The 24,895-nt window shown below is 39.3% G+C and overlaps 1 protein-coding gene across 1 annotated transcript; it reads left to right on the top strand.

The window, feature by feature from the left end:
- Nucleotides 1–11,838: 11,838 nt before the first annotated feature.
- On the top strand, nt 11,839–24,613 carry RPE65 (retinoid isomerohydrolase RPE65; the record flags this gene model as incomplete). The annotated part of the gene is made up of 11 exons (XM_081088413.1): nt 11,839–11,930; nt 12,033–12,174; nt 15,843–15,990; nt 17,413–17,494; nt 17,729–17,861; nt 17,970–18,109; nt 18,779–18,908; nt 21,966–22,080; nt 22,178–22,272; nt 22,373–22,484; nt 24,462–24,613. The coding sequence occupies exons 1-11, from the start codon at nt 11,854–11,856 to the stop codon at nt 24,611–24,613; spliced, it is 1,326 nt and encodes a 441-aa protein (XP_080944539.1). The 5' UTR covers nt 11,839–11,853.
- Between the last annotated feature and the right edge of the window lie 282 nt (nt 24,614–24,895).

Raw genomic sequence — 24,895 nt, forward strand, 5'->3', positions numbered from 1 at the left:
TTTATCTGAAGAAACCCAAAATACTAAATTGAAAAAGACATATACATCTATATGTTCATTGTAGCATTATTTACAATAGCCAAGATACGGAAGCAACCTAAGTGTTCGTCAATAGATGAATGGATAATAAAGTGGTGCATGAATAAAAGGGAATATCTATCAGCCTTAACAAAGAATGAAATCTTACCATCTACAACAACATGAATGGACCTAGAGAGTATTTTGCTGAGTGAAATAAGTCAGACAGAGAAAAACAAATGATTTAATTTATATGTGGAATCTAAAAGCCAAAACAAGCAAATCAGCAGAACTGAAACAGACTCATAAATACAGAAAACAATTTGATGTTTTTCAGATGGGAGGGGGGTTGGGAGGATGGATAAAAAAGGCGAAGAGATCAAGAAGTACAAATTGGTAGTTACAGAATAGTCACAGGGGTGTAAAGTACAGTACAGGGAATATAGTCAATATTGTAATATATACCTGGTATGGTGTCAGCTGGGTACCAGAGTTATCAGAGTGATCACTTTGTCAGTTATATTGTGTCTAATTACTGGGTGTTACACCTGAAACTATATGATGTTGTATGTCAACTGTAATTGAAAAATAAAAAAGTAAAAAATGAAATTATAAACATTAGAGATTAAAATTTTTACCAGTAGACCAAGATTCTTCAGATAATTGTTTCAACAACACACAACTGTGGCAGATATGCTTCACTTAGCTAAAGCTAAAGAAAGATTATGAGAGACTTACAGTGGGGGAAAAATCACTAGCAAATCTGACTGTGGATTTCTGCATTTATGGTTGATGCCAAGAAAAGACATCATGGCAGCTTCGTGGAATATCTCACAACTCTAATGCATATTTTGTGCCATTATCAGCAGTTGCAAACGGATTGACAAAGCTTGTAAGAAGAGCTATTAGAATCTAATCATCTGCTTTTTTACTCCCTCAGCTTTTTATTTTTCCCTGTATGCAAGATAAGCAGAGACTGGAAATAAGTAATTCAACAAGTCTTATTTAGGCATCTTTAATGGTTTCTTTTCTGATGTATCTCCTTTTCATAATTATATTTGATGTCTTATCAAATATTTGGCCAAATGTTTAATTATAAAATATCATTAAAGCATTATAACTTATGCATAACTGTACCACGTTTTCTTTTGTGGGAGGCTTTTCTCCTTCTCTTGCCCTGTGTGCCCTGGTCCTAGTCTGCTGATTACACAGAAGGACCTTCTGAGAAGCAATTTAACTCTGACAGAGATTTTCAATCTGACCTCATTTTACAAACTTGATTGGAATTCAGGGTATTGAATCATGGCTTGAATAGGTTGGCCGGAGCTAAAGCATTAGATTCCACAGATATTCTACAAAACGATCTGATTGCCCATTTGTGCAGAGGCCCAAGTCCATTTGGTTATAAAATATCTACTTTTTTGAATAGACAGTTTTAGAAGAAATCCTTTGGGAAATGAGAATTCTCTTCATAAACCATAATAGCATCCTCATCAGATATAGATATTATTTTTGGAAATGGGTTTATCTTTTCTTTTTTTTTTCAGCTATTATCTCAGAGTCATTTTGCTGATAATGAATTAAACTTGAGAGGATGAGTTGTTCATCTATTTATTCATTCACTTCTAGGTATTGTTCTAGATACTAGAAACACGTTCAAAGATTCTTCTGCCATAGACATGGTCCACAAGTAACTACTGCTCTTGTTTTCCCCCTTTACATTGGAAGATCACAAAGCTACCTTTCCCATATTGTGAAGTACTGAGTAATGCTCAAGTGGACGCATAATTAGCATCTCAGTACTCTAAATTTAGAAAGTGCTATTGTTCTCTTTTCTTTTAAATTTAAAAGCAAAAAACTTGAAGTTCTCAATAGAAGATTAGTACTTAAACTTTACAAAACATATACTGAGCACTTAACCTATTATTATTACATACCACTTTCAGTTGGGCTTGAGAATAAATATGTTGGCCATTTTGATTGATATGCGCCAGGGCAGTGATCTAAAAGTAACCAAAAAACCCATTTATCAAAAATAACTCCTTTAACAGTCAACCCTAGTACAAAACTTTTATATCACTCATTTATTCATACATCCATTTATTTATTCACTCAGTAATATTTGCTATGTGCTCTGTATTGTGCTAGACAATGAGGAGAAAAGTCTAAATAAGGCACTCTACTCCTGATGCAGAGAAGCTCACAGACTTCTTAGAGGAAGAGATGAATAAATTGTCAATTATAATATAATGTAACAAGTGCTATGATAGAAGTATAAAGCTATGAAGTAACATATCATATGTTGTGTATTTCAGGGGTTATATTGCCTATCTCTCCATTGGATGAATTTTGCTGAAGAAAGGGACCCTGTCTTTTTATTTACTTCCATTTACATAGTGTATGACACTATTTACTTCTTCTTCATCTTAACAGTAGTTTTTCTTAAGCTTCCTGCTTCTTGCTTTACCCAATCACCATATCACACCTAATGCCTTCAGTCATGAAATTCCATAATCTCATGTTTCAACTTCCAAAGACACACAATGCAAGTGCCCTGGGCTGTTCTATATGATGCTCAGGAAGTTCTCTGAAATTTACTTCAAAACAAGTATTTATCAATTGGTGAACTTCAGCTCCCAACCTAAATTAAGCACGCAGGACCAGATTTACCTTCTTGCCTGAAATAATTAAAAAAAAATAATTAAAAACAATTTTAAAAAGCGTTCAAGATACTGGACATCAGCCAATAAAGAATAATGATCCCTAAATAAGGCAAGCCATCTGATTGCACCAACTTAATGTTATGAAAAGCTTCTAAGTGTGATGCCCAGTAAATGAACCCAGATAGAGTTGGAAAGACTCCCTGAGTTGAGGATATAGAGCTGAGAATGTGAAGAGAATGAAGTGACTAGCGTTCACACTGAGCCCTATAGAGGGGAATATCTAGAGCGATAACTCTGAAGTTCTGCAGAGTGTTCCCCTTGATTATTCAGTTGAAACACTTACCAGTTCTTCTGTAAGAGGAAATTACCCAAAGCCAAGAGAACCACTTAAATGGATTAGAGGTAACAGTGCTAGCACCCCCACAGAGCTGAGACTAGTGCCTCTTCCCACTGCCCAAAATATTCTACCAGTAGAAAACTTCATGATTCACGAAGAATTTGGTAGAACACAGAAGAATCTTGACTCAGAATTGAGTAGTAATCCTTGTATAATACAGTGTTGGGAAAAATTGGCCTTACATTGAGCCCTGCTTCAATCCCACTAACAAATCTTAAAAGCAAAACCCAAAAGGATCAAACTATTTCTGATAACACTGAGTTCCAGAACAAAGCTCAAGAATATTTAAAGGAATGCGAATAACCCCAGCAGCCAGTGAGATAAAATTTAAAATTTCTGGCATCCAATCAAAAATTACCAGGCATGTAAAGCAGTAGAAAAGATATAAGCCATAATTAAGACCAATCAATGGACACTAACCCAGAACTAACACATATATTATAATTATCAGACAGGTACATTAAAACATTCAAGAAGTAGAGATATGGGCAATATTAATAGAAAACGCAAATAGAAATTCAAGGTATAAAAACCACAAAGTCTGATTTGAAAAATATATTAGATAGGATTAACAACAACAAAAAAGTAAGAGTTATCCAAAGAAGGCAGAAAAATAAGAGGAAAGGAGAGCAAAGTACAGAAGAAATGCACAGAAAACAAATAAGATGATAAACTCAAAGTTCGATCACATCAATAATCACATAAAATGTAAATGGTCTACATATTCCAATTAAAAACACATATTACGGTACTCGCCTCCTCCCACAACCACATCAAAATTACAACTAGCCGAAGCTGGTTTGGCTCAGTGGATAGAGCGTCGGCCTGCGGACTGAGAGGTCCCAGGTTCGATTCCGGTCAAGGGCATGTGCCTGGGTTGCGGGCATATCCCCAGTAGGAGATGTGCAGGAGGCAGCTGATCGATGATTCTCTCTCATCGATGTTTCTGGCTCTCTATCTCTCTCCCTTCCTCTCTGTAAAAAATCAATAAAATATATTTAAAAAAAATTACAACTAAATTACAAAACAACCATCATTCAGAAACACCTGAACCCAAGCTGAATAGAAGTTCTACAGCCAGGGAATTAAAGAAGCCACACTGAGACTGGTGGGAGGAGCAGGGAGGGATGCTGAACGGGCTGGTCTCACACCCATGTGTGGTGGGTAAAAATCAGGAGGGATATCTTGGCTCTGGAGGTCCCCTCTGAGGAGTGAGGGGTCCCAGGCTCACACAAGGCCCCGGGTTCAGAGTTCCAGTGCCTGCAAGTGAAGTCCCCATACCATCAGGCTGTAAAAGCCGGCAGGGAGTATGGCTGAGTGAGACAGAGGCTGCTGGAATACCAGGCTAACATCATGGCGAAAAACTCACTACTAACATAATAGTGAGCAACTCAATACCTTCTACTTAGAGCAGGAACACAAGGTCTTCTTTCATTCAACATTGCATTGAAGGCTCTAGCTAGTGCAATAGGCAAGGAAATAAAATATTGGAAAGGAAGAAGTAAACTGTTTATTCACAGACAACATGACCTATGTAGATAGAATATGATGGAAACTATAAAAAGGCTACTAGAACTAATAAATGAATTTAGAAAGATTGCAGGATAAAAGATCAATATACAGCTATCAAATGTATTTATATACACTAGTGCCCAGCAAGCAGAAGTTCAAATTTTTAGAAAAGCAATGCAATATACAATAGCCTAGAATATTTAATAACTACTTAATAGGTGTTGGGCCCTATGTTATAGTGACAAACAGGGCCATGGCTTTCACAAAACGAACATAACAACAGGTCATACACTCTGATAAGTAGAGGAACAGAAGAGGAAATTCAGTCAATTATTATTAACTTTCTCCTGTTAGAAAACCTGTTCTCCCCTTGTCTGAGAAGGACCCATAAATAATCTAAAAATTCTGTAAACTAGATCAGCACAAGCAGGATTCCTAATGCTATTAGAACAGCACTTTTCCTGATGTCCATGTGCCTTGTAGTTAAGAGGATAAGTCATTCCTAATTTGTATTTGTCTAATACACCAGTTCTCTGGCCCAGAGAGGGGGTAAAACGTCTGTTCTAAAAGATTTCAGCTGCCCATTTGTACCAACTGGCAGAAGCTGAGAACGTAAAAGTATACTGAGCCCCTCAATAGCTGAGGCGCCATTAATCCAATAGTGCTGGCCCAGAATCCAATCAAGTTTGTAAGTAAAATATTTCAAATTCTTTGGTGGGGGTGGGGGGGTGGAGTGGGGGGGAACAACCCCAAATCTTTAACACTCATTTATAAGCACAATTTTGGAATTATTCTTGTGCTCAGTTAAGGCAGTTTTTCTAAAGGTTTCTACTAACTTGGCTGAACAAATTAGTTTTATTGAGCTTTTTACTGAAACCTTGAGCATAATGATGCATAAGTATTACAGTAAAGTTTCTGTCAGGCTCTACCTTTTAAAGCTATCAGATATCAAAATACATCACACCCAAACCTGAGACCCCACATAATTTAAATGTTTGTTACACACTGGTGTGTACAAAGCAAGCGGGATTCCCTGAGTGAAAGGGAAGATGTCACTGATGTCCCCTGGAGGAGAAGAGAGAGAGTATACGTGGGCATAACTGTGTATATGTATTTCTTCTTTCCCATGATATTTTTGAATGATGCCCAGCAAACTAAGTTCTGGGGGTGGTGGGAAGGCAGAGGGACAGAGGGGCTGGATGTGTTACCTCACATGTAATTATGGGGGTGAGCAGAAGTGAATGTAGAGCTTTTGCTAGTCTGATTTTCACCTTGGGGGAGCTGCTGGGGTGGTTGCCAGTCTCCATCTTGACAGGTGTTGAAAGATTTAGCCAAGCGCCATTGTGCTGGTGTGATTAATTCTGTGTTGCTACAATAAGTAGAGAGAGACATGCTAACAAATCAAACAACATGTTGTGATACAGACAAAAATAAACATATATAAGTTTCAAAAAAAATTACAAAGGAAAGCATCCTGTCTGGAGCATAATGGGGAAGTGATACTCTATCAGGGTTGTGATGGAAACTGGGCATTTCCCAGATGGACAAGGGGAAGAAGGAAACAAAGGGCCTACACTCTAAGGAAAGGGCAGCATGAAATGGTATGAAATCAATGGGAAGCAGTGAACAGCGTGGTCGTGCTGGCATGCAAATGAAAGGGGAGAGTGGCAGATGATGACACTGAGAAGTATGCATCTTACAGCTGTGCCAAAGTGCACTTTATCCATAAGGAATGCAGCCCTCTTGAAAGATCCCAAGTGTAGAAGGGACGTGGTCTGATTTGCCTTGAAGAGGATTGACACTGCGGTTGAAGGCACAGGGTAGAGGCAAGTCAGCTGGAAAGCTTCCAGGAGCGCATGTCCACAAGGAGCTCTAACAGGGTGAAGGTGAGAGCACAGAAGGCGTAGAGGAAGCTGGGTACCAGAGCATGGTGCCAGGTTCCACTGGGGTGACCTGGATCAGCTCTGGCCTGATGCTAGCCACGCCCACGCAGCTCCTTTCTTTCTAATCCACTTCTCATTCTCTTCGGGAAGGATTGAGGTCTCTGGAAAATAGCCCAAAAAACTGTTATGGGAACAGCAAGCCCAAGTAATGCTCACGCATTAGGAGGATCTGAGTGCTGAAAGCCACCTCTGTTTTCCTTCCCTCGGCTACGGGGGGCAGAAAAGGGTTCTCAAAGCCGCAACTCCTTTTAGGAGGATTGAGGAGACATATAAAGGGCCCTGGCTGAGGACTCGCTTCCTCATTCCACAGTTGGTGCCAGAACTCTCAGTTCTCCACTGAGAGAAAATGTCCATCCAGTGAGTATCTCTGGGAGATTTCTTTTAAATGCCTTGGTGGGTTGATGGTAAATAGGCTATTTCACGAGCTCCTGAAGAGGACTGATGTCCTGTTTAGGGAAGGCCTGGGTCTTGTTGAGGGAGTTTCTTCCTATTTATATATTGAAGCAAATATCGAGAATTCAAGTGGAATCTATGTGACTTAGAATGGACCTCAGAAGCAGCTGTGAGCATGAGGATTTCAATAAGGCAGACCTGGGTTTCACGTCTCACTCAACCACTTCCCATCTGCATGATTTGGGGCAAATTACTTAACATTTTAAAGTCTAGGTTTCTCCATATACAAGATGCATGTAACAATAGTACTTACCCCATTGTGTTTTTGTGAGATTTAAATGTGCTAATAACATACAATGTTGTTTTTAATGGTGCATGGCACATAGTAAGTGCTTAATAAAAGATAATTATCATTAGTTATTAGGGAGCTGGTCAGATCTCCTACTCTTAAGAAGTTATACAATGGAGCTAAAGTGAGGAGGCAGAAAATAAGCAAAAATATAAAACTATTTATTTAAAAGTACTTGAAGTCTTTTTTAAAAGCTCTTGGAGATGAGTGAAGACCTGAGATGACAGTAAGAGATGTTGGTATAATAAGGGTGAAGAACAAAGGATGAGGTACTAACCCAAAAAGCTGTCTTCTCTAAACTTATAGGAGGGAGAGGGATGAGACTGTCTGTAAGGGAGGAGTACCTAATGGAGTAAGCTGAGAGTATCGACTGGGCAGCGTAATTGCATGGGATGGACTCTGTTAGGAAGAGAAGTGACAGCAGCAGGTTTGGTTGATTTATCTTCAGAACTATGGGAAAACTGCAGGGGGCAGGACTAAGTCCACTGCGACATTAAAAAGGTCAATTCTCCTGACATTGAAGAAGGAGCGCTGACCTGGGCCCCTCTTGCAAACCTGAGCATGTTTTTAACCCCCAAGCCCCGTGTGTTCCCTGGCAGAAGCTGGACTGGTAGGGTGACTTGGCCTTGAGCCAGAAAGCACCGTTTGTCCCTAACCCTGCTACTGCCTCCATGGACTTCTGTGAGTATTCACATGGGCTTCTCCCTTGGGATTCCACATTTCAGAGTCGAGCATCCTGCTGGTGGTTACAAGAAACTGTATGAAACTGTGGAGGAACTCTCCTCGCCAGTCACAGCTCATGTTACAGGTGGGTCTCACTGATCTTGGAGTCGTCCTCTCTTTGTCTTCAAGATCTCTCTTCTCTTCCTTCTTACTCATTGGCGCCTCTCCTTACTGGCTCCCCTCAGGGCTACAGAAGGGAATCTGGAGGTTCAAGAATTCTTTACCCAGGATCCAGTTCTTCTCATTTACCTTTTAGTTATTTCTCTAATGTAGAAAAAATGCTACCTAACTGGAATTCCTTAAGGATTAGGACTACACCTTTGCCATTTTAAATCATCAGTGCCTAGCTCAGTGCCTGGCAGATAGTAGAGGCCCTGTAAATATCTGCTCTGTCAGTGTCTGGATAAATGAGGAACTGCTGACCAGCATCTGGAAATACTACATTAACAGGTGGTAGGTTTTATGTATGTTATATCAGAAAAGTCTTGGTTCTGGAGTCAGACAAATATAGGCACTAATGGCAGAGCTTTCATTTTAGTAGCTGTGGATCCTACAGGTTACTTAAATTTTCTGAGCCTCAATTCTCTCACCGACCAAAGACCAAATTTTACCTCATGGGGATGTTTTAAAGGTGAAATGAGCTAGTATCAATAGAAAGATCCACCCAGTATCCGAGACAGAGTGATCAACAGGTGGTAGGTAGTACTGTTGTTATCACTATCTAAAGATATTATATAACCCATAGAGCAGACTTGCTTGGACATGGTGTCATGGGAAGGGCCAAAGCTTGGGCAGGTCTCTTTTCTCCCAGTTTCCTCTTCTGTAAATTAGAAGGAATGAGCCAAACACTCTAAACTAGATTCTGATGCTAACAATCTAGGTTCTGGCAATTATATTAATGCTGTGCCTTTTAGTTGAGCCACACCTTCTTAAAAATTTTACCAGAAATATAAATCTTTATCAAATAGGTTGCTAAGACTGAGCTGCAGAAAATAATTTGTTTGCTAAAAAAATAAAAAATAAAAGCATTGGTAAGGATTAAGCAAGCATTTCCAAACACTGCACTTTTCAAGGGCTAAAAGGGCACGAGTGTAATTGGTTAAACTGAAAGGCCTTAAGGTCTTTGCTGTGTGGCCCTGGTGTGCAGAGGAGAGCACCAAGGCCTGGAGATGTCACCTGGCAAATCCTGAACCAGAACCCAGGTCCCTAACCCCCAGCCCTGTGCAGTTTCTGCTACAGCAGGTTGGCCTTCACCTGGACAGTAGCACATACATACCCTCGAAAGAATATAGCTCTAGGTTTTAAAAGGCCAATATTCTTGTTGTAGCATTTAAATGATTTTTTTCTATAGGCCCATCATTTTTAGTGTTTTGATCTCTGCTCTTAATCCATCCTTCCTACCCCTACTATATCAAATTATATCAAGAAATTTGAAATTCTTAAAAATAAGATGTTGGAAAAAGGTAAACGTATTGGTCTCTGGGGAAGTCTGTTAGGTAGAGATTCCCATTTCCCTCAAGATGCCTTTCCCTGTCTCCTTCCAACCAGATACCCAAATTCTGAGGCATTGCCACATTCTCTCCTACTTGATCTCCTAGAGAAAAGAGAATTGATCCACAGGCATTTCCTATGTGCTGCCCAGCTGTAGAGCTGGGAATGAAAATCACTGCCAGCTTTATAAACAATCACTGCCCAATGAGGCTGCTAATATAATCCCTGTGCCTGACCAGGGACAATCCAGCCAAGGGCAGGAGAAAGAAGCAATGTTCTGTGTCTCACGTTCGTCACAGGCAGGATCCCCTTCTGGCTCACCGGCAGCCTCCTTCGATGCGGGCCTGGACTCTTTGAAGTTGGATCTGAGCCATTTTACCACCTGTTTGATGGGCAAGCCCTCCTGCACAAGTTTGACTTTAAAGAGGGACATGTCACGTACCACAGAAGGTAAAGAAATGCTAGGCCCCACTCCCCCTACTAAGGGTGGGGCCTAGCTCAGCTCCTCCTCCCTTGGGCTTTTCAACCTCCTAAACCCAAAAGGGGACTTCTATACTCACTTTCTCTCAGACTCCACTTGGGCCAATGCATCTGCATGGACACCTGGGAGCTGTGCGCTGGGATAAAGAAGAAACTAAGAACTAGCCTTTGGGGTTCAACATGTCTGGCTTCAAGTCCTACATCTACCTTTTACAACCATTGGAAAGATGTTAATATCTAACTCTTGGTTTTGTCATCTCTAAAATGGGAGATCATGGAATCTACTTCAGGGTTCATTACAAGGAGTAAATAAGAACATAGTGCCTAGCACATAGGAATATTCAGTAATAATATTATTATAGTTATTATTATTAGAACATCGGCTCTCTTTACTCCCCCCCTTTTTTATCATCAAAAAGGCCACAGGGAAGGAGAGAGGGGGTTCACAAAGGAGGTAAGGACCAAATATCTGGTGATGATACGAAAAAGAGAACTTTTCTTAAAAAAAAGAAAAAAAGAGAAGTTTTTCATACCATTGTTGCTTAAAAGGCTTGACGGCCTAAGAAGGGTGGGGAACCTTTTTTCTGCCAAGGGCCATTTAGATATTTATAACATCATTTACAGGCTATACAAAATCATCAATTTAAAAATTAGCCTGCAGAGGCAGCTGATCAATAATTCTCTCTCATTGATGTTTCTATCTCTCTCTCCCTCTCCTTTCCTCTCTGAAATCAATTTAAAAAGTATATTTTTTAAAATTAACCTGCTATTTTTGGGCAAACATTTAATTAACTCATCCCTAAAGCCTTGGCAGAACCAGACCAAATGACTTCATGGAGCTTATATAGCCCATGGACCAGACATTCCCACCCCTGGCCTAAGCCATCACTCCAGGAAGCACCCATTAACACCACAACAAGTAATTTGTCTTATGCTTTAATATTCTCACCCATTAGTGGCTTTGTTGATAATCACAGACATCAGGCATTCTAAAGAGACATCAAAAGGGAGAGTAAATGGAGGTTTTAAGTAGTCAGGATGACTTGGACTATAATAAAAGAGAAACTGATCAGGTCAAGCAAAATTTATCTATGAAAAAGCATGCTTTGGAGGTAGACAAACAAGCTTTCATGTGCCTTCTAAAGACCTTGGTATTTTTTTCCTCTTCATGACTGTGTTTCTTCATCTATGAAATTCTAAACACTCACTATATGGATTGGAGGAAGGGTAAAATTAGATTTCCATTGGCTCTCCACATGAGAAATCCTAGGCACTGTATGCCATCTATTCTGGGATATGGTTCAGGTGGTCTGCCTGTGCAAGAGACTGGTTTGAAGAGATCCCAAATTTTAAAAGTAGCAAAATAAACTTTAAAATCGAAGAAAAACACAAGAGGGACAAGAAATAGTTTGAAAGGAATATAATTCAGCATACCATGCCCTGTCTTTCCTACTGAGTGTAGGTTGATGGATTATAGGCTACAGGACATCATAGGTCTTATGTCAGCTACCATGGGGGCTGCGTGGTGTGATAAGGAAAATGCATGTTTTCCATATCTGGCCAACTTGAATTGTAACCCAGCTCTGCCACAAATGCCAATCACTTAACTTCTCTGAGCTGTGAGTTCTGCATCTGTCACTGTGAAATTTGTAAGACATACATGTAAGCTCATGGCACATTGTCTCTTTATCCTTTGGTCCCTAGGAGAAAGTGACCTGACAATACTCTTCATTCTTTATGTTGTGGATTTATTATTCTGACTCCATAAGGACAGTATGACCATTCTAAGATCCACCTGGACTGCACTGATTGTCCCTGTCTATGACCCTTTCCCATGTTGTAATGTTCTTCAGGTTCATCCGCACTGATGCTTATGTACGGGCAATGACTGAGAAAAGGATCGTCATAACAGAATTTGGCACCTGTGCTTTCCCAGATCCCTGCAAGAATATATTTTCCAGGTTAGTGACACCTAACTGCATGTTATTAAAGACATTTTACACTAGCCCATTTTCTCTCATGGTTAAAAGTTACTAGATCAAAAATACCATTTGCTTCTGCAGGTTTTTTTCTTACTTTCGAGGAGTAGAGATTACTGACAATGCCTTGGTTAATATCTACCCAGTGGGGGAAGATTACTATGCCTGCACAGAGACCAACTTCATCACAAAGATTAACCCTGAGACCTTGGAGACAATTGAGCAGGTAGGATACAGTGTTCAGGCGGCACTGCCCAAGAATTTAGAATTGCAGCTTAGAATTAAAATTAAATCAACTGTGCAATTTGGTAGAAAGAACATGAAAGCTTGCCTGGCTGGTGTTGCTCAGTGGTTGGGTGTCGACCTATGAACCAGGAGGTCATGGTTCAATTCCTGGTCAGAGCATATGCCTGGGCTTCGGGCTCAATCCCCAGTAGGGGGTGTGCAGGAGGCAGCCAATCAATGATGCTCTCTCATCATTGATGTTTCTATCTCTCTCCCTCTTTCTTCCTCTCTGAAATCAATAAAAAAATATGTTTTAAAGAAAGAAAGCCAGACAAATTTTCAAATTCTTGCTTTATCATCAACGACTAGCTATGTGACATAGGGAAAATTTTTATTTCTTCATCTATGACATTTGAAAGACTTATTATATTGGTTAAAATAAAACGGTATAAAATGCATAACATTCATTCATTCATTTATGGGACACTATTTTTTTTTCAGTCCCTGACATGTACCAGAACATACGCTGGGTGCAGATACATCAGTGTGTGAAACAGCATGGTCCCTGCCCTTACTGGCTTTTATAGGTTAGCATGAACCTGGCACATATTGGGTGTTCAAAAAAATTATAGCTATTAATATTGAAAACCCTGCTATTCATGATTCTAGACAAGTATGTTGCACCTATTTGCCCCTTATAGATACTTCTTATTAGAAATGAAGCTATATTTTAAATGAAATAGCATAGAGAAAAATATCGGCAATAGTAGAGACAAATTTTGCTGACAACTTAGACAATCTCAATGCAGCATTCAATGAAATGGATACACATTTTCAACCAATATTTATTAATATGTAACTATTTGAAGGCATTGTTCTTGTCTTTAGAAAATTTAACATCTTGTTGGAGAAATCAAATAAATATGCAACTTAACTCTAATAGGACACATAATGTGATGAGTCCTTTAAGAGGAGGAAAATCTTCCATGAAAGCAGGAAGAAGAAAGAGATTACTTCTGGCAGTAGTTGGAGGATATAAGATGGTACAGATTAAGGAAGATTAAAAAGGCTTGCATTTGAGTTAGAAGTTAAAGGGGAGAAACTTCAGTGAATTTGGAAAAAGAACATTTCAGGTAAAGGGAGTAACATAATCAAAGGCATAGTGGTGGGAAAAGAAAGGATACGTTCATGGAAATGAAAGAATAATTAATTTGACTAGATTGGCAGTATTTCTCAATGGAGAAGCTAGTGGCATTGAATGGGAGATAATTCATCATTGTGGGGACTGTCCCCACACATGCAAAGATTTGGCATTCCTGGTCCCATCCACTGAATACCAGTCATGTCCTGAATCAATGGGAAAACCCAAATGTACCTCAACATTTGCAATTCTCGCCCTGGGGGCAATATCACTTTCAGTTAAGAACTAGTGAAGAGCATGCAATGTCAAGGGTAGGGTAAAACTAAAAGTTTGAATAATGGACAAAAATATGTAGTAAGTTATGAAGCTACTGAAAGTTTTCACACAGAGAAGTGATATATGCAGACCTGTGTTTTGGGATATTTAATCTGCCATGTATATGGGAGGGCAAGAAAGATAAGGGAGCTAGGAGACCAGTTAGGTGGAATTCAAGACCAGAAATTTAGTGGGAAAAATAGGTCCAACCCTGGATCTCATTGTCACAAGCTGATTAATAACTCCCAACAGACTATTTACAAAGGCTTAACATACTCTCAATGGCTCATTCTTGTTTTTGATGTATGTTTGTAATCACCTGTGTGTAGCTCACTTAGAGAAGAACTGGAGGGGGCTCTGATAGTGAATCTGTATTCCAACTGTCATGGTCATTTAACTGGAAATATAAAGTTCATGATATGGCTCCAGAATAGACTTTATTAGAGGTCAGGTTCCACTGTGAATGGTGTTGTATCCTGACTTCATGTAAAAATTTAAGTTTTAGGAGTTGAAGTTTTGTTTACTATTACTGAAATAACCTCCTAATCAGTGCCTTTGCTTCCTGCCAGATTTCTTATGGTAAATACAACTTCCTTACTTCAGTAGAAGCATTTTTTTTTTTCTAAAATGCAAGTATGAATGTGTTACTGCATCTAGGGCACCCATAGTTTCCAAGATAAAATCCAAACAACGGCCTTTGTGGCTGGCCCATGCTGATTTCCCTTCCTCCATTCATGCCCTTCATGACTGTGTTTTGAATGATTAGAAGTCCCCAAAAATCACATGCTGTTTCACAATTCTGGGCCTGCACATTGGGGTTCCTGCTCCATGGAACACACTGTCATCCTTGTCCACCTGAATCACTTTTATTCATCTTTCAAGCATTAGTTGGAAGCTCTGCCTAACCTCCTGGTCTGGCTGGGCCAGATGGCCTTTCTCCACAGGTGCCATTTTACACTTACAGCACTGTCTGTATGCCTGCTTATTGTCCCAACACAGTGCTGTCAAATAGAACTTTCTACAGTGAAGGTGAATTCTGTGTCTGCACTGTCCAAGTGCTACTGTGCACTTGAAATGTGGCTAATGTGACTGAGGAACTGAATTTAAAGTTTTATCTACTTATAATTAATTTATATTTAAATCATTACATGTGGCTACAATATTGGACAGCAAAAGTCTAGACTGACGTCCTTGAAAGCATGGACCATATCTGGTTTTTTTTAGATCCTGGCATGGTGCCTGGTCTATAATAGAAGCTCAAAGAGTATTTAATGAATGGTGAATGAATGAATGAATGAATGAATGAATGAATGTCTTGGCTGTTATTGAAGTAAAGGTGCTAAAAACTCCCTATGTTTTAAAAGATATTCTCCTAATCAAATAGAAAAAAAAATGGTTAGATAAATATACACTCCATCAATTATTCATTCAATAAATCTTTACTGAGCAGGTCTCAGGTAGAAATTCTAGTGCTGATTTTGCCAACATGTGGCTCTGTGTCCTTGAACAAGTTGCTTAACCTCTCTGGGACCTCTGTCTCTCCTGTAAATTGAGAGTTTTGTGCAGGATTTGTGGTTCTGGATTTCTTATGAGACTCCAAATTGAATTAAAGTGTAAATCCTCTCTCTAAAAATATTTGCATTTCATTCCAGGAGGTTCATGGTTCCCCTGAAATCTACTTATGTTAAGACTTTCTATTCTAGATGAATCCTGGGGTTCCTTCCAATTCCAGTTTCATACTCTGTGCTATAACCTGGATTTGAGATTTAGGTTATAACATACAAAATTGCTATTTTTATAAAACTAAAATTATTAAATATCAGCAATTTCATACAATTCATCTAATACAATAAAGGGGACTATAAAGAAATCCCAGGATTCAAATTTATCATTGTTTGAGGACAACCTGCATGTGCAAAAAGAAAATAACTAACTGGAGCAGTGTATGGTATATGTCAATTAAAGAGCACAGCCAGGGAGAACTCCAAGATTTCAGAGGCACATGGGGTCAGCATGGGGATCAGAGGAGAGCTCTGCACTGAAGATGGGAATTCAAGCAGACTTCAGAGAGGGTAGGACCCAGAGAAAGAGAAGGAAAGAGGAAGTGCACTTAGGGTGAGGGTGCAAGAAGTAATGATGAGGTCAGAACTAGGGACCAAAGGTGTAACACAATCTTTCTCTTAACATGGATGACATGTGCTCTCCCTCCATAGGTTGATCTTTGCAACTATGTCTCCGTCAATGGAGCCACAGCTCACCCCCACATTGAAAGTGATGGCACTGTGTACAACATTGGTAACTGCTTCGGGAAAAATTTTTCAATTGCCTACAATATTGTAAAGATCCCTCCACTACAAGCAGGTCGGTTTACCAATTTGATTCCTCTTGAAACAAGTATCTATATTGTATGAAAGTTACTGGAAATACTGGATGCCAGATCAAAATGTCAGAATAGCACAATATGCAGTTAAATTACTCTCTGATTTCAGGACAACTGCCCTCACCCCTACCCTACCAATGGCCAAGGGCACAAGAGCAGGAAATGACAACTTGAAAATACAGAAAGCAAATGGCCAAGTTCTATTTCTGCACTGTGTCAAAGATGTAGTGTATATGCAGACTTGGTTACATAAGATTTGGAATCAAGTGTAACAAACATTTATTAGGCATTTATTCATGTGCCAACTGAAATTAAATTTTTATTCAAACGTATGCATCTGCATAACATATACCCATTTATGAGAATGTACTATTTTGTGTATGTTTAACTCACAAGACTACAAACAAATCTATTGACTCATATTAATATAATAGCTAAAGAATATTAAAAGAGAAGAGAGAGTACTCTTTAGAATTTTCTATTCATCTTCCATTCATTGTCAGAAATTTGATAACCATCTTGATTTCAGAATTATTTGAATATATATGGATTTTTGTTTAGTATTGCTTAGATAGTTCTCAAAGTGTAATCCCACCAGCAGCAGCACCTGGGAGCCTGTTAGAAATATGAATCTTGAGTCTCACTCAAACCAATTGAATAATTCTGGGAGAGGGGCCCCAATAACATTTTTAAGAAGTCCTTTATAGGATTTTGATATACAGTAAGGTTTTGAAGACTACTCACTTAGTAGTAAGTGAACTTTAATGTGCATTATAATTATTGTGCCAGGCTATTGACACAATCCAAGATAGCCTTCACTCCATAGGCCAGTGGTTCTCAACCTGTGGGTCACGACCCCTTTGGGGGTCTAACGACCCTTTCACAGGGGTCGCCTAAGACCATCGGAACACACATATATAATTACATGTTGTTTTTGTGATTAATCACTATGCTTTAATTATGTTCAATTTGTAATAATGAAATTGGGGGTCACCACAACATGAGGAACTGTATTAAAGGGTCGCGGCATTAGGAAGGTTGAGAACCACTGCCGTAGGCAGTATTGTGAAAGGCTGTGACCATGCTCACGTTGTGGTAAGTCCCCTGACTTAGAACCCACCTCCAGGTGTAAGATGTGACTACACTGTGCTCTGCCTGCCACACTGTGGAAGTGCACTTTCCCAAATCCGCTGCTATTTGGATTTGCCTGAGCGATTGCAGCTTCACATGAAATTTCGCTAAGAAATGCCAATGACTAAGGAAATGAACGTAAGCTCTGAAAAATCAAGATCTTAAAATGTATTTCTTTACTTGCATAAGATATTCTACGTGCTTTGTATTTTTAAACAAGAAAAAAAGAAAGGCTGGCTGTCCCAAAGCCTTTTAAACCCACTTTATTTCAGACAAGGAAGATCCAATAAGCAAGTCAGAAGTCGTTGTACAATTCCCCTGCAGTGAACGATTCAAGCCATCTTACGTCCATAGGTAACTTGAAGGGCTGCTCTGGATCTTCAGGAAAACTTAATTTTAAATATCTGCTTTGCCTATCTTTTATACCAATCCTGATTACATTATCTTGAAGAAACCTAAATTTAAACATAATTAATGTCACATAGCTACTGTCTATTCCAGTAACTGAGCACACTCATGTATACACATTTCTTTGTGGTTCGAGAATATGTCTGTCCCACTCACAAGTCCATTTGTGTTTCTGAACAGTTTTGGCTTGACTCCCAACTACATTGTTTTTGTGGAGACACCAGTCAAAATTAACCTGTTCAAGTTCCTCTCTTCATGGAGTCTTTGGGGAGCCAACTACATGGATTGTTTTGAGTCCAATGAAACCATGGGAGTAAGTCTTACATTTATTTGTCAGGTTTATGATGCTGAAGAAGGTGTGCTTCATAATGCACTCTTTTTTCCTTATTAAATGCATCAAAATATTTTTCTCATGTTCAAGGTTTGGCTTCATGTCGCTGACAAAAAAAGAAGAAAGTATCTCAATAACAAATACAGGACCTCTCCTTTTAACCTTTTCCACCACATCAATACCTATGAAGACAAGGAGTTTCTGATTGTGGATCTCTGTTGCTGGAAAGGGTAAGAAAGGACAGTGGATAAATGTTACATCTCTAGTTACTCCTGGAAATTAGGGGCCTTTTTTTTTTTTTTTAATCAAAGATGCTTCTCTTAATGGTTAACCTAAATTACATTCTAAAAAGTAAGAAGTATGCTTTAAGTTTCAAGACATCATTGAAAAAAGCTGTAGATAGTTTAGGTAACCAGAAACACACACTGAACATCAAAACCATGGTTACTGATTTAAAACGCATCAGGTCCATGAACCAGACCTGAAAAGATAAGGCTCTGTGAACTGATATGTGAACTTAAACTCAACTTCACTTAAACTTGACAAGATTCCTTAAGGGACCTTGAACTCCGCCTATCCTGGGTTTGGGAGAAAGAGGCACGCTTTCTTCAAATTAGCCAGATCACTAAAGACAGTAGTGCCTAAAGTCACAGACAGGTGGGAATTGAGAAGCAGAACAGAAAGTGTCAAGCTGATGTTATTTAAGTATATCCAGGAGGCAGGTTTCTTTTTTACCCCATCTTGTGTGGGCAGGAAAAAAAAATGGCTTTAATATACCTGGGTCACTAGCTGTATCCAGGTTGGGAAATAAAGAACAGGCAGGCTTTTAAATAGATTGAATGTCTCTCTGAAATTATTTGTAATTATGTGTGCTCATGTTTGACTCCTTATCTTGGCAGGTTTGAATTTGTTTATAATTACTTATACTTAGCCAATTTACGTGAGAACTGGGAAGAGGTGAAGAAAAATGCCAGCAAGGCTCCCCAGCCTGAAGTTAGAAGATATGTACTTCCTTTGAATATTGACAAGGTAACTATCCTCTACATAGATTTCAGATAGAACCAGAATATTACACAAAATCCATTCCTCTATTTGCTCCTCATCTCTCATCCCCTTCCCTATCCTGAAAATCCTCCACCATTTCCTCTTAATTCATAATATATCACCATCCTCTTCTCAAATTTTCCCTCCACCTTCTATCTTTAGAAAAATCTGATTCCCAAAAACCTTGTTCTCCTCAGCAGCAATTTCCAGGGTAGGTGGTTTCTCTTACAACACTTGCATCATGAGGTCTGAAATTGGGGTAAGGGGTCCCCTTTGTTCCACTTTGTTGCTTTCAAACCATTGTTTCTTCCATCTACCCTTAAAATCTCCCAATTTTTTAAAAAATACGTTTTTATTGATTTCAGAGAGGGAGAAATAGGGGGAGAGATACAGAAACTATCAATAATGAGAGGGAATAATTGATCATCTGCCTCCTGCATGCCCCCTACCAGGGAATCAAACTGGGACCTCTGGTTCATAGGTCCATGCTCAACCTCTGAGCCACACTGGCCAGGCTAAAATATCCTCTTTTTTAATTTCATTTTAGCTCATTATGTGGCCAAGTGGTATGTGTGTTGTGTATATATATATATATGTATTTCTCATTATTGTTGTCATCTACTAACCACCACTCTCTCTCCCTTCTGATTTAATGTCACACTTCCCAGATCTACAGATCTACTCCTGACTCTCAGGAATTTCAAGATACACATCAGAAGTGATTCCTCCAACAACCTAGCCTTTCAGTTCCTTGACCTCTCCCACTGATCCTGTCTTCTATTCTGTCTCAGCCACTTGTTCTTATGGCTTTGACATTGACTTCTGCATGCTTCATCCATAATCTTAAATTCATGCGTGACACATTCTGACTACCACCTTTTTCAAAATAACCTGTTCTACTGCAATTCTCACCAGGAACTTTCAATCTCCTACCTTCTTATAATCCTTAACTCCCTTGAGGACTTATTCTTATGCTAAGTGAAGTAAGCCAGTCAGAGAAAGACAAGTATTCTCATTCAATTAAAATTCCATGGTCAATAATTATAAGCATCCTCTTGTATAGATCATTATTTCTTGTGTCACTTTCTTATTTTATCAAACTCATTTGTCAGAACCACAACCCTAGTTAACGTGTTAAATTAAACACCCCACCCACTCCATGCTTATGCCTCTGAGGCTGAAATTAAGTGTTGAAAACACACAATCGTGTTAATTGGCTCGTTTTAAAATACATGACCACAAATCTTACCACAACATTTCCCAACTTCATTTACTCTCCCACTTTCTTAAATATTTCACACCCTCCGCGCTTCAAACCTCTAACACCTCCTACCTTCACACTCATACTCAGCTGACGGCTCTGCTTCCTATTTCACTGAAATGAGTGAAGGAAATCAGAAAAGAATGTAGACTTCTGCTACCACATCTATCCACCCACCAGCATCTGTAACTCATACTGAAGTTATCCATCATCTTATCCAGAACTAGTTGTTCCCATCCTCCCTCACCCACTCAAGGACATCACTCCCCCTCTTTCCTATAGCATCACTCTTCTCCCCTCTTCATTGGATCACTCTATCATGCTATTATTTTTCCCTCTTACAAAATCTTTCTCTTGACTTCTCTTGCCCCCACCAGCTATTCCCTCATTTCTCTTCTTGTAGACCTCTTAATGTTGGAGGGCATCAGAACTCAGCCTTCTGTTCTACCTTTTATTTGTACATTCACTCCCTTTGTAAAGACTCATGCTTTAAAGCAGCCCAAAATTATTTTTTTAACTTTCCTTTCAACTCAACTTTCCTTTCAACTCATATATGCTACTGCCAATTCCATGTTTCCATTTGAATGTCCAACAGACATAGCAAACTTAACAGGATAAAACCTACATTTCTCCTCTTCCCCACCAAAAAATTCACCCCACCTTCAGAAGCCCAATCTCTTTTGTGACAACCTTTAATTGTTCAGGCCAAATATGTCGGAGTCATGCTTGACTCCTCTATTAATTTCATGCCTCTTCCACCCCATATCCTATATATTAGGAAATCCTCTCAGCTCAATTTTCCATTTCTCACTGACTCCAGTGTTACTAGCCTAGCTTGAACCATTGTTTTCTTTTGACCAGACTACTACAAAACAAACTGGTTTCCCTGAGTCCACTCTTGCAGCCCCCCTCCTCCCAAGTCTCAACAGAACAGCCAGAGCACTACTAACTTCCTCACCTCCTACCAGTTTTGTCTCAAATGTCACCTTTTCAATGAGGCCCACCCTGACTACCTATTAAAATTATAACTCACCTGCCTTTCACACTTCTGATTCCCCCTTACTCTGCTCTATTTTTTTCTCCCCATATTTATGACATATTATACACTTGTCTATTAATTATACTTATTGCCTCTGTCCCCAAACTGGAATGTAAGCTTCATGAGGACAGGGACTTAATTCTCTGAAATATCCCGAATGCCTAGAATAGAGCCTAGCACAATACATGTACTCAAGTATTTGATACAGATATTACTAAATGAATATATTCTTAGAAAGGGTTTGTGGTATCCATTCCTTTCATAAATATCATATGCATTGGGGGTTGGGGAATGAAAAAAAATCTTAGAAAACATCTGGTCTAGTAGTTTTCCTATTTTCTTCTTTTTAAAAAAATCAAAATATGCCCTAACTATAAATGAGATGAACACTGAAATGGATCCCTAAGAGGTGACATCTTTGTCGTTCTGCAGAGAAATACTTGCTTATTTTTTTTCCAGAGGCCCTTCCTCAGAGGCCTTTTTATTTGAGAACAGTCTCATTTCACAGTTGAGAAGATTGAAGACCTAAAAGGTCATGTGACTTTCCCATTGACACAGGCCCAGACAGCTTTCTCAGTCATGTTCCTGGGCTCTGCTTCCAGAGTTTCCACACTGTTCCTCCCTACATGTTAACTTAAGTAAAGAGCTCAGGAGACAAAACTCAGGAAGATTCCTTCCTTGATTTATGGCTCCTTGGTTTTTCTTTCTTGCTTGCTGAGATTTCTGTTATCCTCTCTCTTAGGCTGACACAGGCAAGAATTTAGTCACACTCCCCAACACCACTGCCACTGCAATTCTGTGCAGTGACGAGACCATCTGGTTGGAACCTGAGGTTCTCTTTGCAGGGCCTCGTCAAGGTGAGATAATGTAGAGGAAAACCTCACATGAGAGGGAACAAATGTTCCATTCAAAGAGATTAACTGGGTTTTCTTAAGCATGTGCTCTATTTTGTAGCGTTTGAGTTTCCTCAAATCAATTACCAGAAGTACGGTGGGAAACCTTATACTTACACATATGGACTTGGCTTGAACCACTTTGTTCCAGACAGGGTAATGAATCCATCTTACTGGTACTAGAGCAGTACTTTAAGTCACATGCTAGTCAAGTAAAGCATACTGACTGATTGATTTTTCCTTTCTTAACGAACAGCTTTGTAAGTTGAATGTCAAAACTAAAGAAACTTGGGTATGGCAAGAGCCTGATTCCTATCCATCAGAACCCATCTTTGTTTCTCACCCAGAGGCCTTGGAGGAAGATGATGGTAATGAAAGCATTGGATGTGTCTGAACATTCTCTTCTTACTGGAGTTCATGTAGTTAGTTCACTAAGAGGGGAGTCATAGTAATTTTTCCCTAATGTTCAGAAATGATCCTTAATACTACTCAATGTAAACGTCTTTGAAAATAAGTGTAATCTTGTGGTCAGTTTGCCTTGATTACTACTGGAAAAAATGCTAAGGCACCATCTGGCGTCATGATGGACACCAATACTGTTCTAGATGAGGGAGTGGGGGGGAGGAAAGAGCAGCATGAATTCTAGGCTTTTGCCTTTCTTGACCTACATACATTTATAGGGGGGGAAAAAGAAGTTCTGAGAAAGGAAATTGAGTATTCTAACAGATCAAAGAGAATGAGACTGTGGCTTTGTGGCTCTAGTTTTGTTTATTTCTTTTAGTAAGCTGGGGCTAGAAAGAGACCAGATATACAGCCTATAAAACAGCAACTCAACTACAAACATCAGTCTGAGTTAACTATTAGTTAGCTGGGATGAAATTATGGAAAACCACAGAGAAATGAAAAAATAAAGAGCTGTGGAGCCATTTCATGTGAAATGAGTTTACACATACAGTCCACCCAGTCAAAACTGCAAAAGGTTTGCTTTCCTTCTGTTTTAAGGAGATAAGTTTTCCGCTAGGTCTTGGAAATTATAGAAATAATATACGTTACTGTTGTCAAAGTCTTTTAGTACACATTTCTTTTTTGTCGCAACACTTTTTTTGTAGTAGGTAGAACAGATGGTATATCTTATGTTACAGATAAGAATACAGCCAAAACCGGTTTGGCTCAGTGGATAGAGCGTCGGCCTGCGGACTGAGAGGTCCCAGGTTCGATTCCGGTCAAGGGCATGTAACTGGGTTGCGGGCATATCCCCAGTAGGAGATGTGCAGGAGGCAGCTGATCGGTGATTCTCTCCCATCGATGTTTCTAACTATCTCTCTCCCTTCCTCTCTGTAAAAAATCAATAAAATATATTTTTTTTAAAAAAGAAGACTTGATCCCTGACAAAAGCATCAGGAAATGATTTAAAAAAAAAAAAGAATACAGATCAATTCATTCAATAAAAATTTAATGAACACTTTCTATGTTCTAATCATTGAAGCAGGCTATCAGGATATGACAGTAGGCAAGACAGATATGGTTACTCCCTTCCTAGAGTTTATAATCTAGGAAACATGAGGAGTTTAAAAGACCCCTTCAGGGTGGACACATAGTGAGGTGGTGGAAGAGTCAAAACAAAATATTGTCATTTTCTTTCTTTTTTAAAAAATATGTTTTTAATGATTTCAGAGAGAGAGGAAGGGAGAGAGAGAGAAAGGGATAGAAACATCAATGATGAGAGAGAATCATTGATTGGCTGCCTCCTCCACACATGTGCCCTGACTGGGAATTGAACCATGACCTCCTACTTCATAGGTTGATGCTCAACCACTGACCCACACCAGCTCAGCCAGCTCAGCCAAGGGTTTGAAAGCCTGAGTGAGGGAGGTGAAGGGATGAAGAAATGACAAAGAGAATAAGCTGGGTCTAGGTGGATCTTCCTGTGCCTGGCTGAGGCCACAGAGAGAGATCCAGAGCCAAGCTGAGCCTTTATTTTATAGCCACAGGTAAACAAGGTAGTGGTCACCATAGTTACAATGTTCTTGTGAGTTTCACTTGTTTTGGCAGCACTTGCTTTATCTCCCTCAGCCCATTAGCTACCCAGATAAGATCTAGGGAGCGTCATAAGGTCAAGCCTAATTATGCTAAGAGGACTGTGCCCTCTAAACTGGGACTTGTTTGTGGCTTTGCCAACAGGTCAGTCCAAGGTTTAACCCTATAGCCGCGCCCTACAGGCCAGGCTGTCATTTTCCTTTTATATGTCAATGTAATACGACCGATATTATTTCAGTTACATTTAATCTATGTCCCTGGGCATTTTTTACAAATTCAACATTACTTTATTTACTTCTGATTAACAGGTGTAGTTCTGAGTGTGGTGGTGAGCCCTGGAACAGGACAAAAGCCTGCTTATCTCCTGATTCTGAACGCCAAGGACTTGAGTGAAGTTGCCAGGGCTGAAGTGGAGATTAACATCCCTGTCACCTTTCATGGACTGTTCAAAAAATCCTGAACACATTCTACCAAGATATGTTTCTGATGAAAAAAAAACAAGAAAAATATAGTCAGGTCTGCAATCAAATTCTGTTCAGTTTCAGCCTGCTGTATTATATGGTTTTAACTTCCACACACACACTATTTTGCAATGTTTTCCAGAAAGAACAGAGTTGAGCAAGCAATTACTTCTAAAATCAAATCTATATTTAGAAAATAAGAATTTCTATGTGAGACAGATCATAACTAAAAATCTCTTTATATAGTTAGCAATCAAATATAAAATGAATGTGGATTTATT

This window comes from Myotis nattereri (assembly GCF_964212035.1).
Source record: "Myotis nattereri genome assembly, chromosome: 3".
Taxonomy (NCBI): Eukaryota; Metazoa; Chordata; class Mammalia; order Chiroptera; family Vespertilionidae; genus Myotis; species Myotis nattereri.